Here is a 14237-nt window from a genome sequence, read left to right as displayed (position 1 = left end):
TGTATATAATGGTTTGCATCTGCTAGTCCCAAACTCCCAATCCATCCCTCCCTCAACCCCCGTTCCCCTTGGCAACCACAAGTCTGTTCTCTGTATCTGTGAATCTGTTTCGGTTTCGCAGATAAGTTCACTTGTGTCATATTTTAGATTCCACAGGTAAGTGACAGCGTATGGTATTTGTCTTTCTCTTTCTGACTTACTTCACTTAGTGTGATAATCTCAAGGTCCATACATGTTGCTGCAAATAGCACTATTTCATTTGTTTTTATGGCTGAATAGACAATAATTGCCTTCTTAATTAAAACTTTTCAGTGGCTTCCCACTGCTCTGAGAACAAGCTCCGGGCCTCCAACAAGGCCAGCAAGGACCCCAGCCCATCTCTGCAGGCTCTCATCACCTACAGCCTTACCTTAGCCCATGCTGCTCCAGCTACACTGACTGCCTTCTCATTCCTCCAACATATCAAGGTCATTTCTGCCTCAGGGCCTTTGCATCTGCTGTTCTCCTTGCCTGGAGTGCATTTCTCTTTGATCTTCCTATGGCAGCCTCTTTCTGCTCCTGTCAGGTCTCTGCTCAAATGTCACTTCAGAGAGGCAGACCTCTGGAGTCATCTTGTTTGGAGAAGTACCCCCCTATCTCTTACCCTGACCTTGCTTATTCCTTCAAAGCACTTAGCACCATCTGAAGCCATGTGGTGTGATCATTTCCTGGTTTATTAGCTATCTCTCCTTCTAGAATGTGGGTGCCATGAAAATCAGGGGCTTTTTCTTGTTCCCCTAGGACCTAGAACAGTGTCCGGCACGTGGTGGGTACTAAACCTGTGATGACTGAATGAATGATGGAGTATGCCCACAGCCATGCTGGCAGCTATAGTGTAGTGGTTTCAAGTCTAGACTCTGGATTCTCAGATGCCAGTCCTCTTTCCCATTCACTGGTTTTGTCTTTGGGAAAGGCAGTTAAGTGCCTGGTGCCTCAGTTTCCTTATGTATTAAATAACGAAAGTACCTACTTCAGGAGGTCATTATGAGGATTCAGATAATTTATATAAATTACTTACTTATATAAATAAACTCATAACTTACTTATATAAATAAGTAAATGCTTAAGTTAGTTATCTGTACCTTGGAACAAATTATCCCAAAATTTAGAGGCTTAGAACCCACTTACCTCAAGGTTTCTGTGGGTCAGGAATTGGGGAGTGACCTATCTAGGCTTTTCTGGCTCAGTCTGTCTTACAAAATTGCCCAGCCATGCAGTCATTCAAAGGCTTGCCTGGAGCTGGAGGATCCCTTCCAAGATGACTCGCTCAGATGGATGGCGAGTTGACACTGGCTGTTGACAGGAAGCCTCAGTTCCTCTCCATGTGGACTTCCCAGAGGGCTGCTTAAGTGTCCTCGAGACGTGGTGGCTGGCTTCTCTCAGAGCAGATGATCCAAGAGAGAGCAAGGCGGAAGCTGTAGTGTCTTTTATGAGCTGGTCTTAGAAATCACACTGTGTTGTTTTTATTGTTCACACGGGTCAGCCCTGTTCAATGTGGATGGGGCCTGTATAGAGGCGTGAATATTAGGAGGGGAGGGTCACAGGGGGCCATCCTGGGGAGTGGCTGCCATGGCCCATGTAAGTGTTAACTGTTGTTATGATGTCTCTGCTCTCCTACTAGATGGTAAGCTCCAGCAGGGCAGGGCCTGGGCCTGTTTGGCTCACCATGGCATCCCCCTGCTTAGCCCAGTGCTTGGTGTATAGGAGGCCTTCAATAAACACTAGTTGAAAGGATGCCCTTAGTGATTTGGTCCCCATCTTAGCTCCCATCTCCACACACACCCCCCACCCCCACCTGACGGTTCCCATGCCACTTTTTGAGCCTGAGAAGCTTCTGCTGTTCCCTCTACCATGAGGCTATTACTTTACTTCCTTTTAAGGCATACTATTTTTCTCATCTTTCAGTCTGGTGTCACTTCCTCCTGGAAGCCTTCCCTGACTACCTCCCCTCCCACAGGCTAGACTATGTCTCGTCTCTGTACCCACAGAGCCCGCTAGCCTCACCCTGTCAAAGTATCCCTTGAACTGTATTCTCACTTCTCTTGAGTTGTATCATTTTTAAGGGCAGGGATTTTGGAATTAAGCAGACCCAGGTTCAGACACCGACTTGGCCTCTTATAAACTGTGTAGCCTTGAGCAAGTTACTGCCCTTTCTGAGCTTCCGTTTCCTCATCTATAAAGTGGAGATTCTGATAGGAATGGAAGCCGGAGGACCGCCTTGTTCCAGGGCCTCTCCACCTGCTCCCCACCCCTCCCAGGCCCCAGCGCTTCCCTCCAGGTCTTCGCAGCCTCTGTTCCCTCTAGCCGGCACACCCTTCCCCCTGCTCTTCCCAGGGCCAGCTCCTCACACTTCTGCTCTCAGCTGGAATGTCCCCTCCTCCCAAGAGGCAACGCCTCCCCACCCCCTGACCATGAGGCATTTTGCCCTCTTCCAGGGCTTTTTGCCCCTCAGCCCCATCGTACCTGGCATGTTCTGTGTTTATTGAATGGAGTGACTCTGCATGATTTTTTCCCTTTGTCAAATATTTACCATATTCCAGTCTGTCAGTACTTCATACCAGCCAGTAAATGTATGTGTACAGGATGTGTAGTATAACTACATGCTCATTCCTGTCGGGAGTCCTTCGGCTAGCATGCATGCAGTGACTTTTTTGGGGGCGGAGATCGAGGCATAATTCGCATAACAAAATCAACCATTTTAAAGTGTACAGCATTTAGTGCGTTCACAATATGGTACAACCATCCCCTCTACCTAGTTCCAAAATATTTTCACATACCCCCATCTGCTAGGGTCACTGAAAGGATTTAATGAGATAAGCAGCACCTTGTGGGCAGGCGCTGTGCACTTGAATGGTAGCTCTTGGTATTATTATGATTATGATTATTAGGGCCTTTTCTAGCCCCAGTATTATCAGGTTTGATGACTGCATGTGCTCTGTGCCTATACTCTCTGAAGGTATCTGTTAGATACTTATGTAGTTAAACAACTATTCCGTGGGCTATTTTAGTCTGACCGATTTTAGGAAATTTGAAGACAAGTAACCGTTTGACCTGCAGTGTTTTGTTTTTTTTTTAACTTTATCTGCTAAGTCCATTCATCCAGGTTACTCATCAAAGCTGTCCTGGGGGGGAGGGCTGTTGTGCAGGCCTGGACACAGGCCACAGTGAGCCAGCCTTCTGACCTGAGTTATTTTTTTCCCCTCTGTCTGGAAGAGGCCGAGCTCTGTCTGCCCAGCAGTTCAGGACCGGATTAGGCCCAAAGGCCAGAGGCCGTGAGTGGCTTTTTTTGTTTGGTTTTTTCTTCAGGAAGTGAAGAATTTAAGGGATAAAAGGGGGAAATGACTTTTCAGTGTTGTTAACTTTGTTGCAATCTGGCTGCTTTGTAAAAGAGCATTGTTTGGCTGTGGGACCACCCAGCCCTTCTGTGTTTTCCCACTCCCACCAGGAGAAGGTGGGGAACTGATCCTGGGCCAAAAGCATGCACCAGGCGAGGGGCCTAGGGACCAAAGAGGCAGGCAAGGGACGTGCTTTCACGAAGCTTCTAGTCCAGCAGGGGAGACCCTAAACAGGTGGAGGGAAATGGGTCAGAGACAGCTAAGCATAGGTGCTGAGAAGGAGATAAGCAGGTGATGAGATAGAGAGGGGGAGCGGCCCGCCTGGACAGCCCTTCCAGGAGGGGACCGCTGAGCCGAGGCCCAGGGATGTAGAGGAGCCAGCGCAGGTGAATGGGAAGCCCCGGTGGGAAGAGTGTTCGGAGGGGCTACAGGAAGAGCAAAGGGCAGAGGTGGGAATGGCCTCCGTGTATCTGAGGAGGCCTTGGGCTGGAGCTTGGAGAGGAGATGGGACGAGGTCAGCTAGCAGGAGCCGGTCCCTGAGGGTCAGAAGGCTCCGTCAGCAATTTGATTTGGGACTCAAGTGGTACCACTCAGTGTGGTAGGTGTTATTTGCCCATTTTATCCCCCTGGAAACTAAGGCCCTGAGATGTTACTTGACAAGCTGCTGCAACAGAAGGATGTTCATGTTGTGAATAGAGCTACCGTGTCCGTGTATTAGTTTGACATGTTTTTTGAGTCCCTGTTATGTGCCAGCCCCATGCTAATCACTAGGGGTGTAAGAGTGAGTAAGACATGCTGAGGTCATTGCCCTCATGGTTCAGACCTTAGCTTGACCTTGGAAAAAGGTCCTGTCTTCTCTGAACTTTCCATATTGCAAAATAAGGGCAATACATAAGAAGGGCCCATCCTGAGGCTCACAGGAGATAGCTAGGTAAAGGATTTGACATCATCATGGCACACGGTAAAGGCTCAGTAAAGGCGAATTTTTGGTTATTGTCACTTCCAGGAAAGTTGGAAGCCTTTTTTGGAGAGGTCCTAGCCAAGGAAGATAAACACTCCACATAGGGAGTAGCTTGGTCCTTAGCGAGAGGACACCCCCTCCTCCCCCTTGCCACTGCAGATTTAAATCTTCATGTACATTAAGTTCATCAATAAATAATCAGAGTCCTGGCTTCAAGTAGGTAGCACGATGTGCCAGGCACTGCCCTAAGCCAGGGGTCTGCAAACTACAGCCCATGGGCCAAATCTGGGCCACCACGTATTTCTATAAAGTTTCATTAGGAAACAGTCATGCATTATGGCTGCTTTCCTACTGCAGTGGCAGGTTGAATAGTTGTGACAGAGACCGTGTGGTAAATAGTATTTACTATCTGGCTCTTTACAGAAAAGCTTTGCTGCCCTCTTTTCTAAGCACTTGACATACAGTAGCCATCTAATAGCCTTAGGATGGCTGTGCGAGGTGGGAACCACTACCCCTATTTTACAGGTGGGAAAACTGAGGCACAGAATGGTCAAGAAACTTGCCAGGTCACACGGGTAGCAAGTGGAGCCGGGGTTAGGATCCAGGCAGCGGGCTTTGGAGCCAGTGCTCTTAACCACGTGTCATGTCACCTCCTCAGACAGACAGAAGCACCGTAACAGCTCCATGGACAGTCCACCGGATGCTCTACTGGCTTCGAAACCAGGAGGCCTGGGTTCTGGGCTCAGCATGGATCTGATTGCGCAGTTAGTCACTGCTCCTGACGGCTGTTTGCTTGTCTGGTCATAAAGCCTTGGGACCCAGCCGTTCCCCAGGCCCCACCCAGGTGCCAGGTGGTGTGACTCACGCAGGTCCCCCCAGCCCTGCGATTCTGAAGTCTGGCAGATGGAGGAGGCTCCCAAGGCCCCGGCTCCTCCCCTCTCAGACTAGGTTCTGGGTTCCTGTGAAAAAGGCCCCTCTGTGTTGTCCAGTACAGTAGCCACTAGCCACCCGTGGCTGTAAGGTGTAAATTGAATAAAGTCTGATAAAATTAAAAATTCATTTCCTTAGTCTTACCAGCCACATTTCAGTAACCCAGTAGCCACAAGTGGCTAGTGGTCACCATGTTAAATAGTACCATTATAGAACGTTTCCGTCATTGCAGGATGGTGCCCCTCGACACGTGATGCCCTGCCATGGGCTGTAGCCATGCCGACCTGCGTAGCTCAAGGACAGAAATTGCCACATGGCTGCCCAGAGAGATCCTGTTAAATCTGAGTCAGATCGTTCTCTGCTGAGAACCCCCGTGGTTCCCACCTTACCCGAGTAAGGTAACAACATGGCCCACAGGCCCCACGTGGCCTGGCCTGTTTCTCCCCGACCTCCTACCCTGCTGACTCTCCTTCAGCCACACGGGCCTTCTTGTTCCTCGAACTGACCTGGCACGGTCCTGCCTCAGGGCCTTTGCACTTGCTCTTCTCTGTCTCTACCTTGCTCGTCTCTATCTTCTGTTGGATGCTCTTCCTCCAGATAACCACGTGGCTCTTTCCCTCCCTCCCCTCAGGCTTTGCTCAAATACACCCCTGCTTTATTTTTCTCCGGACATCTATCACCATTTGAAATATATTGTTCTTACTTGTCTATTGTCTGTCTCCTCCAGAGGCAGGGGGAGTTTGTGTGTCGTATTCAAGGCTGCGTCCCAGTCCTAGAACAGTGCATGGCACGTAGCAGTTGCTCAGTAAATCTTTTCAAGTGAATGAGTGAATGAATGGATGGGTGGTTGGGTGGTCCTGCCAGGAGTAGGGCCTTGATGAGTCCCCTGGCCTCAGAGGTTTTTGAGCACTTGGTAGAAATGTCATAGAAGCTTTAACCAGATCCCCTGCACTGGGAGCTCCTTGGTTAAGACCCTTTGGCAGCTGTGAGCAGAAATTATTCAGGTGCCCCAGCTCCAGTTAGCATCCAAAATCAAAACAATGTCACACACGCAGACGTGAGTGGAAAGAAGTCTAAGAAGCTCTGAAATCGATGTCTACATTGTCTTACTGGTAGCATCAAACTGGGTGTGCATGCATGTGTCTAATAGGGCTGCCTTGTGTAAAGTACCTGAAGTAGAAAGGCTGTAATATACAGTCAACATCCCAATCAATATTTTTGTGCCAGCTTTTTCAATTGTGAAATAAAAAGTCACCCCTAAAGAAAAGAATAATATTAAATGCTTAAATTCCTCACATCTTCTTCTCGTTTTTTTGGTGCCCCTCTTTTGCTGGTGTGCTAAACATGTACCTTGGTCTACCTGGTGGGTGAGCCAATGTTGCCTGTATCCTTAGCACCAAATTCATTTATTCACAATTCATTCATGCATGTGTTCATTCACTTAACAGGTTTTTATTAAGCATCCGCCATGTGTCAGGCTCTGTCTTACAGCCTGAGGACTCCGTGGTGAAGGAGAGAGATGGGGTCCCTTTCCTCATGGAGGTCACAGTCTAATGGGGGAGGGAGACGGTCAGAGTCAATACGCAGGTAAACACATAGGGAGGAGGATGGGCTAATGACAGGGATGCAGTGGGCTGGGCACTTGGGAGATAAGTGCTGGTTGGACGAGGCGGGGGGAAACTCTTCGAGGCGGGAAGCAAGTCTGTAAACCTTCATCGTCTCCAGAGCCCCTGCCCCCAGCCCAGAGTCCCACACAGAGAGGGACTCCATGCAAGGTATCAAACAGAACTCATTGTAACAGCAGCTGGCCGGTTGCCTGGACCAGATGACCCAGAAGGTCCCTTCTTCTCCAGAGTTTCCATGATTCTGTGAGTGGGAAGAAAAACCCTGAAGTGAAGCCGGCACCAAATACGGTCAGGCTAGGTTCTCGGCAAGCCCCTGAGGGAGGCTGGCAGTGGTTTTGGTGCCATTTAGGTCACAGTTGGCCTGTGCCCACATTCTGGGAATGTTTGTGCTCATTGGTAGGATTTGGTGTCCTGTGGAAAGAGCTGCCCAGCAAGTTGGGACGTCAGGATGCTCTCCAGATGTGCCTGCCTCTGCCCATTCGTTCATCCATTCATTCATTCTCCAGATGGAGAGGTTTCTGTGAGCAAGGCACCGCTCTAAGCCTCAGAGAGACTAACTTTGTCCTTAACCTGGAAGAACAGCAGATACCAGAAGAAGCAGTTACCCCTGCCCCTGTCCCCATATCTCCTGTAATAATTACCCAGTCATCCTCCCACCTAAGTAACCTCCTGCTTGCTGAAATCTGACTCCAGTGGCCAACAGATTCTAGGCCTTCCTAGGTGGAGGCAGCCCAGTATCTGAGACCTGCTCCAGCCTCCCATGCACATGGTCATGAAGCAGCCTACACACCACAGGCTTAAATGATCACCTCAGGAGAACGTCCGACAGTAACTAGTGAGCCATTCTTATCCTCTCAGGATGAGAAAACCAAGGCTAGGAGAGGTGATGCCACCTGCCTTTCTAAGAATCGGTAGAACCAGGAGTCTGTCTTGACATCAAAGCCTTGGGCAAGCCGCCGTCTCTCCAGACCTCAGGTTCCCTGTTGAAAAGCCAGGGCAGCAAAGCCTTCCCAGCAGGGTGGTGTGAGAAATTCGGTGATGTCATGCTTTGAAAAGTGTGTGGTCCTATATGCAAAGGGTTGGAAGTGTACCAGCTACAAAAATAATGGTGCTTGTGTTCAAGGGTATAGTTGTGATTTTTCTTTTAACTTGAAGATGCAGAACTTCCCAAGGATGTCTGAAAAGGAAAAAGCATTCCTCTTCAGTGATGGCCGTTTTGAAAATAGAGTTTTCCATCAGAGGCTGTTGCTGGGAAATGTGAATAGGATGTATCCTTCCTGTGGTGTGGCTGCAAGAACAATCAGATGATTAGTTCGCGTGGCATTTTATTGTTTACAAAGCACTTGCAAATCCATGGCCCACCGAGTGGTCTCATAGTAAAGACTATAGCTTTGGCATCTGACAGACCTGTGATAGGTTCCTAGTTCCAGCACTTCCTAGCTGTGTGAGTGGGCAAAGCACCCAACCTCTCCGAGCCTCACTTTCTTCATCTGTAAAATGGGATAATTCTGTTCACTGAGTAGCTCAGAGAATTGAGTGTGGTGATGCATATCGTGTACTGCAAATAGCCTGGCGCAAGGTGTGCTCCCAAATTCCCAGCCAGTATTATTTATGTTGTTGGTACATTTGTCCTCATGATCACGCTGCTGAGGTCATGGTATTATATCCACTGTTCCTGAGATGAGAAACGTGTGACTCAGAGACGGTCTTTGTTTCTCCTGGGGTGGCCTGGCTAGTGGGTGACAAGCCAGCCCGTCTCCAGCTCCGGCCCTGGGTCCCGCAGTTGCTGAATATTCAGTGGGTCAGTGCCGCTCCATATTCAAAGGCCTTTGTTCTGGTTCATAACAGCCCTTTGTTGCTGGCCAGAGGGAGGAGCGGTGGGCTTCGAGCCTCTAGCCTTCAGCCTCCACCCCAACCCCGGACCCCCGTGTTTGCTTAGGGAGCCATGTTACTAATGGAAGTGTGTCATGCCCTCGGGGCGGGGCGGGGGGGGGCTGGGGCCGGGAGTAAAGGTTGAGCCGGGTTTGTCGGCTTGCGCTTGGTGACTGGCAGGGCTCCAGACGCGTGTCCGTGTCATCAGCAGTGGGACAGCTGTTCTGCGATATGAACTTGCCCATCGGAGAGGCAAGGATTACTGTCCTGCACCATCAGACTCCAGCTCGGATCAAGGCCTTGGCCGGTCCCCTCCCCCCAGCGCTCCCTCGCTGTTAGCTATAAGTACATTTACAGAGCCCACTGCGTGCAGGGCTGTGCTCAGTGTTTCTGCCTGCATGATCGCCTTTGATTCTCGCAAGCTGGCACTCCTGTGATGGATCTCGTCCTTAGCCCTGAAGCCTACAGAGTGATCCTTTGAAACGTGCTCAGATCACGACATGCTCTGGCCCAGAGCCCCGGGTGGCTGCCCGTCTGCCACATTGAAGGGTCATAGCACAGCCCACAGAGTCTGACCTGGTTTGTCCTGGCCACCTCTCTGATCCCTGCTTTCCATTCTTCCTGTCCCAGCTCCCTGTTGCTGCTTGATCGATTGCTCCGAATGTGATGGCTTAAGCCATTTTATTGTTTCTGCTGATCCTGTGCATCAGGAAATGAGCAGGCTACAGAGGAGATGGTTTGCTCAGCTCTGTGTCCTATCTGCTGGGTCTGAGCATCCAGTGGCCTTTTCGTGCCCATGGTGGGGCCTGGCGAGGATGAGCAGTGTGGCTGGGGACCGGCTGCAACGGCCTGCTGGGGTCATAAGCCGGGACCTTGATCCTTACTGTCAGCCAGTTCCTTGGTTGTCCTCCTTGGAGCCTTGGGGCCTCTTTCTCTCCACGTGGTTGTGTCAGCAGCATCGCTGGACTTCTAACACAGCAGCCCCAGGCTCCCAACAGCACAGAGTAGAAGCTTCCTGGCCCTTTTAAGGCTTGAATCTGGAACTGGCAGAGTATCAGTTCTCTCGCGACCTTTGTTTAAAAACAAGTCATGGGTCCAGCCGGGATTCAAGGGGAGGAGACCACAGAGGGCTGGTGTGGCTCTTTGGGGGCCACCAACAAAAGAGCCTTCGAGGCTCCCATTCATTCACTCTTCCCCACTCACCTAGGCCTCCATGCTCTTCTTCAAGCATGCTGTGCATGCCCCTGCCTCAGGGCCTTTGTACTTGCTGTTTCCGTCTCCCAGGATGCCCTTCCCCAAATATCCACAGGGCTCACACACCCCCTCTATTTAGCCTCAGTGCCATGTGAGTACGGTATTTACTTTGTTCACTGTAGTATCCCTAGCTCCAGATCTGACACATGATAGGTATATTTGGTGAATGAATGAGTTTTTGAGATGAGGAAACTGAAGCTCAGAGAAGTTAAGTAATTTCCCCAAAGACACACAGCTAGTAATCGACAGACCCCAGATTCAAACCCAAGCAAGCTTTGCTCCCTGGAGGGGTAATTGCTTAGGTTATCACAGCTGCCTCCTACCTCCTCCTTCCATGTCCTGTCTCCACTCAGGATGGTCTTCCCAAACTAAAATCGGATCAGGTATAAAATACATCCTGAAAGTGGCATTCGTTCCTCACCTTCAACAGAAAGCTCTCCCTCCTCGGACCTCTGCACAAGGCACAGCAAAACTTGGCCTCCAGCTGTGGTCTGATGTAGCAGAGTGAATATTCTTTATTTTTATTTTTATTTTTATTGAAGTATAGTTAATAGAGATTCTTGAGTAGGCAGACCTGGCTCTGTTTCCAATGCCCCCACCCCCAGGCTCTCTAAGCACGGGCAAGTTACGAATGTCATCCACTCATCCATCTATCCAATAAGTATTTATTGAACTACTCTGAGCCAGGGATGCTGCTGTGTTCTGGGTTGCAATGGTGAGGAAATCTTCACAGTCCCTGCCCTCCGAGAACTTACAGTCCACTGGGTAAGACAGACATACTCACATGGTCACGCAAAGAAATATAAGGTTATAGATTGTGATAAGTACTGTGAAGGACTTACTGTGTGGGGGAAAATGAGTAACAAGACACCTACAGGGCTTCCCTGGTGGCGCAGTGGTTGAGAGTCTGCCTGCCAATGCAGGGGACATGGGTTCGTGCCCTGGTCCGGGAAGATCCCACATGCCGTGGAGCGGCTGGGCCTGTGAGCCATGGCTGCTGGGCCTGCACGTCCGGAGCCTGTGCTCTGCAGCGGGAGAGGCCACAACAGTGAGAGACCCGCGTACCGCAAAAAAAAAAAAAAAAAAAGACACCTACAATAGTGCAGTGAGGCAGGGTTGGTTTCCTTGAGGAAGTGGCATTCAAGTAGGAGCTAAGAAGTTCACTCCAGGCAGAGGGAACAGCAACGCAAAGGCTCTGAGGAGGAGGGAACACAGGCCCATTTTAGTATATGAAGGATCCTAAGAAATGTAGGTTGGAGGTCAGAGAGCCTGAGGAGCTGGAGAGGCGGGCAGGAGTCAGATCATGCAGGGCTTCGAGGGCTTGGGCAAGGGGTTGGAGAACCCATGAATGACTTTATTTTCTCATCTGTAAAATGGGGATGATAATAGTACCTACCTCAGTACATGTGAGCATCTGTGGTCAGTTGGGCAACAGCTGGCTGTAGGCTGGCCTGGCATGGTCTCGGTTGGGGTGATCATCCCTGCTCTACCTGGTCTCATCCTCCAGCAGGTTAGCTTGGGCTTGTTCACAAGGCAGCAGCTGGCGTGCAAAGAACAGCAGAAGCTGGCAAGACCTGAGGCTAGGCTTAGAACTGGCACAGCATCACTTCTGTTGCATTCTGTTGGTCCAAGCAGATCATAAGGCCAGCCCACATCCCATGAGTGGTCATGAAGCTCTTAACAGAGTGCCTGGTGCAAAGGAAGTGCTCCGTAAACGGCATTATTATTATTGTCGTTGATGATGTTGTTATCGCTATGCATTTGCAAAGCAGTTTATGCTTTTCAGAGCTTTATCCCATACAGTGGATACCCTACACTGTGTGAGGATAGTTGGGGCAAATGTCACTAGCCCTATTTGCCAAATGAAAAACAGAGGTTAGATTACTCAAAGCCACACACCTAGCAAGTGGCTGCAGCCAGACACTAGAATGCAGGCATCATGTAACTTAAAACACACCTGCTGGAAATGAACCCTTTTGCAGATGATTTCATTGTCCTGAGCACCATCCTGGTAAATGAAATAATTAAGATACAGATACTTCTGTCAGTGGCCCAGGCTCCTGACTGTGAGGTTTCGTTAGGGTCTCTGAAATCTAAGTCTCCTACATAAGTTTTGGGTTTTGGTCCCCAAGTTCACTGGGGTGAATGGTGGTTTTCTTCCTTCTTATCCAGAGAGCCTCTCTTTGGACTCCAGTTGCTTTTCTTCTCCACCTGTGACTTTCCTTCAAGAATTGCCAAGCTACCGGTCTATTGCTCGTAAGAGGACGACCATCCTTCCCCGGGACAAGCAAAGTGGCACTTTGCTGAAGCCAACAGACTCTTACAGCTCCCAGTTGGAGGGAGAAATCACTGAAAACCTTGACAACCAATCCATTCGGAAATACGCACTGAACATCTCTGAGAAGCGGAGACTAAGGTTTGTCCAGCAGCCATCTGGAAGGCATATGGTGTATGTTTTGGGAAGAGGTGCTTTTTATGCATGGAATGCATTTCCTGAAGAGTTCACATAATTAAAAGTTTATTACTTAGGATAAGCTAAGCTGCTGTGACAAAGATACGCACACAGGTAAAATCTCAGTGTATTAGAAGTTCATTTCTTGCTCACATAAAAGTCCTGGGTTGAGGTCAAGGGGGAACGTTGCAGTCACTCAGGGGCCCAGGCTGCTTCCATCTTGTGGCTCTGCAACCCCCAAAGCCTCATCGTTGTGTGTAGTCACTCTGTTCCCCTTCCCCCCAGCACCTGCCCACCATTAGTCTACTCTCCGTCTCTATAGATTTGCCATTCTGGACATTTCATGTACATGGAATCATCCATGTGTCTGACTTCTTTCACTTAACTTCATGTTTTCAAGGTTCATGTAAGTTGTAGAATGTATCAGTACTTCCTTCCTTTTTGTGGCTGAATAACATTCTACTGTGTGGATAGAGCACAGTTTATTTATCCTTTGATGGAGATCTGGGTTGTTGACACATTTTGCCTATTGTGTTTAATGCTGCGTTGAACATTTGTGTACAAGTTTTTGTTTGAGACCCTGTTTTCAATTCTTTTGGAGTATCTACCTACGAGTGGAATTGCCGGGTCATATGGTAATTCTGCGTTTAACTTTCTGAGGAACTGCTGAACTTCTTCCTAGTGGCCACACCATTTTCCATTCCCACCAGGAGTGCATGAGGGCTCCAGGTTTTCCACATCCTCTCGGCTGGGGTTTTATTTGGTGCTGAGGTTGATGACCCTGCCTTGTCATTGTCATGCTTGTTTCTCAATGCAGGGACATTCAGGAGACCCAAATGAGGTACTTATCTGAGTGGGACCAGTGGAAACGGTATAGCAGCAAGTCTTGGGAGAGGTTCATAGAGAAGGCTCGCGAGATGACAACCCACCTGGAGCTGTGGCGGAAGGACATTCGCAGCATAGAAGGTACACACCCCACACTGCACGTGCTCCTCCGTAGAAGTCTCCTGCGCCTGAGGAAAGGACAGCTTTGTTTTCACTCACCCCCCAGCTGAAATGTAGCATTTCCTTCCATGATGAACGCGAGCAACTAGCCACAGTTAGGATTAATAGAGCCTGTGTCTTCGTCACCAGGAACATCACAGATGTCTTCCTGTTCCTTCCAGTTGTTGTAGTTGACTGGGAATAGCATCTGTGCTCATCACGACTTTGAAATTACAGCAGTGATTAGATCTGCCACTAGACCTTGTTATTTAATACGTTAATGAAAATGCTCATGTATTAATCTATCACAAATTTAGTTTATACAATAATGTTTTGATCATCATACGACCATTTGTATTTTGTGCGTTTAAAAATGTTATTCCAAGATGGGGCTCAATAAGCCTCATCAGACTGCCAAAGACACCCATCGCCCTGAAAATATTAATAATCCTACTTTCCCGCAATGGTGAGAATTGGGATGAAGTACAGGCAGACCTAGGAGATATTGAGGGTTTGGTTCCAGACTACCGCAATAAAGCGAGTCACGTGAATTTTTTGGTTTTCCAGTGCGTATAAAAGTTGTGTTTGCACGATACCGTAGTCTATTAAGTGTGCAATAGCATTATGTCTAAAAAGTAGTGTACATAACTTAATTAAAAAGTACTTTATTGCTAAAAAATGCTAACCATCATCTGAGCCTTCAGTGAGTTGTAATCTTTTTGCTGGTGGAGGGTTTGAAGTATTGCGAGAATTACCAAAATGCGACACAGAGACAGGAAGTGAGC

General features: G+C 48.9%; 1 protein-coding gene across 1 annotated transcript in view; it reads left to right on the top strand.

Moving 5' to 3' along the window:
* The window catches only part of TMC7 (transmembrane channel like 7), a 52588-nt gene that overhangs the window by 1754 nt on the left and 36597 nt on the right, over positions 1 to 14237 (top strand). Inside the window, exons 2-3 of the mRNA XM_060033055.1 lie at positions 12189 to 12432; positions 13286 to 13434. Of these exons, the coding sequence (XP_059889038.1) occupies positions 12189 to 12432; positions 13286 to 13434 (393 nt within the window). The remainder of the gene's footprint in view (positions 1 to 12188; positions 12433 to 13285; positions 13435 to 14237) is intronic.

This window comes from Delphinus delphis, chromosome 15 (genome assembly GCF_949987515.2).
Source record: "Delphinus delphis chromosome 15, mDelDel1.2, whole genome shotgun sequence".
Taxonomy (NCBI): domain Eukaryota; kingdom Metazoa; phylum Chordata; class Mammalia; order Artiodactyla; family Delphinidae; genus Delphinus; species Delphinus delphis.
The sequence above is the reverse complement of the archived record's forward strand: the minus strand, read 5'-3'. Positions and strand labels throughout refer to the sequence as shown.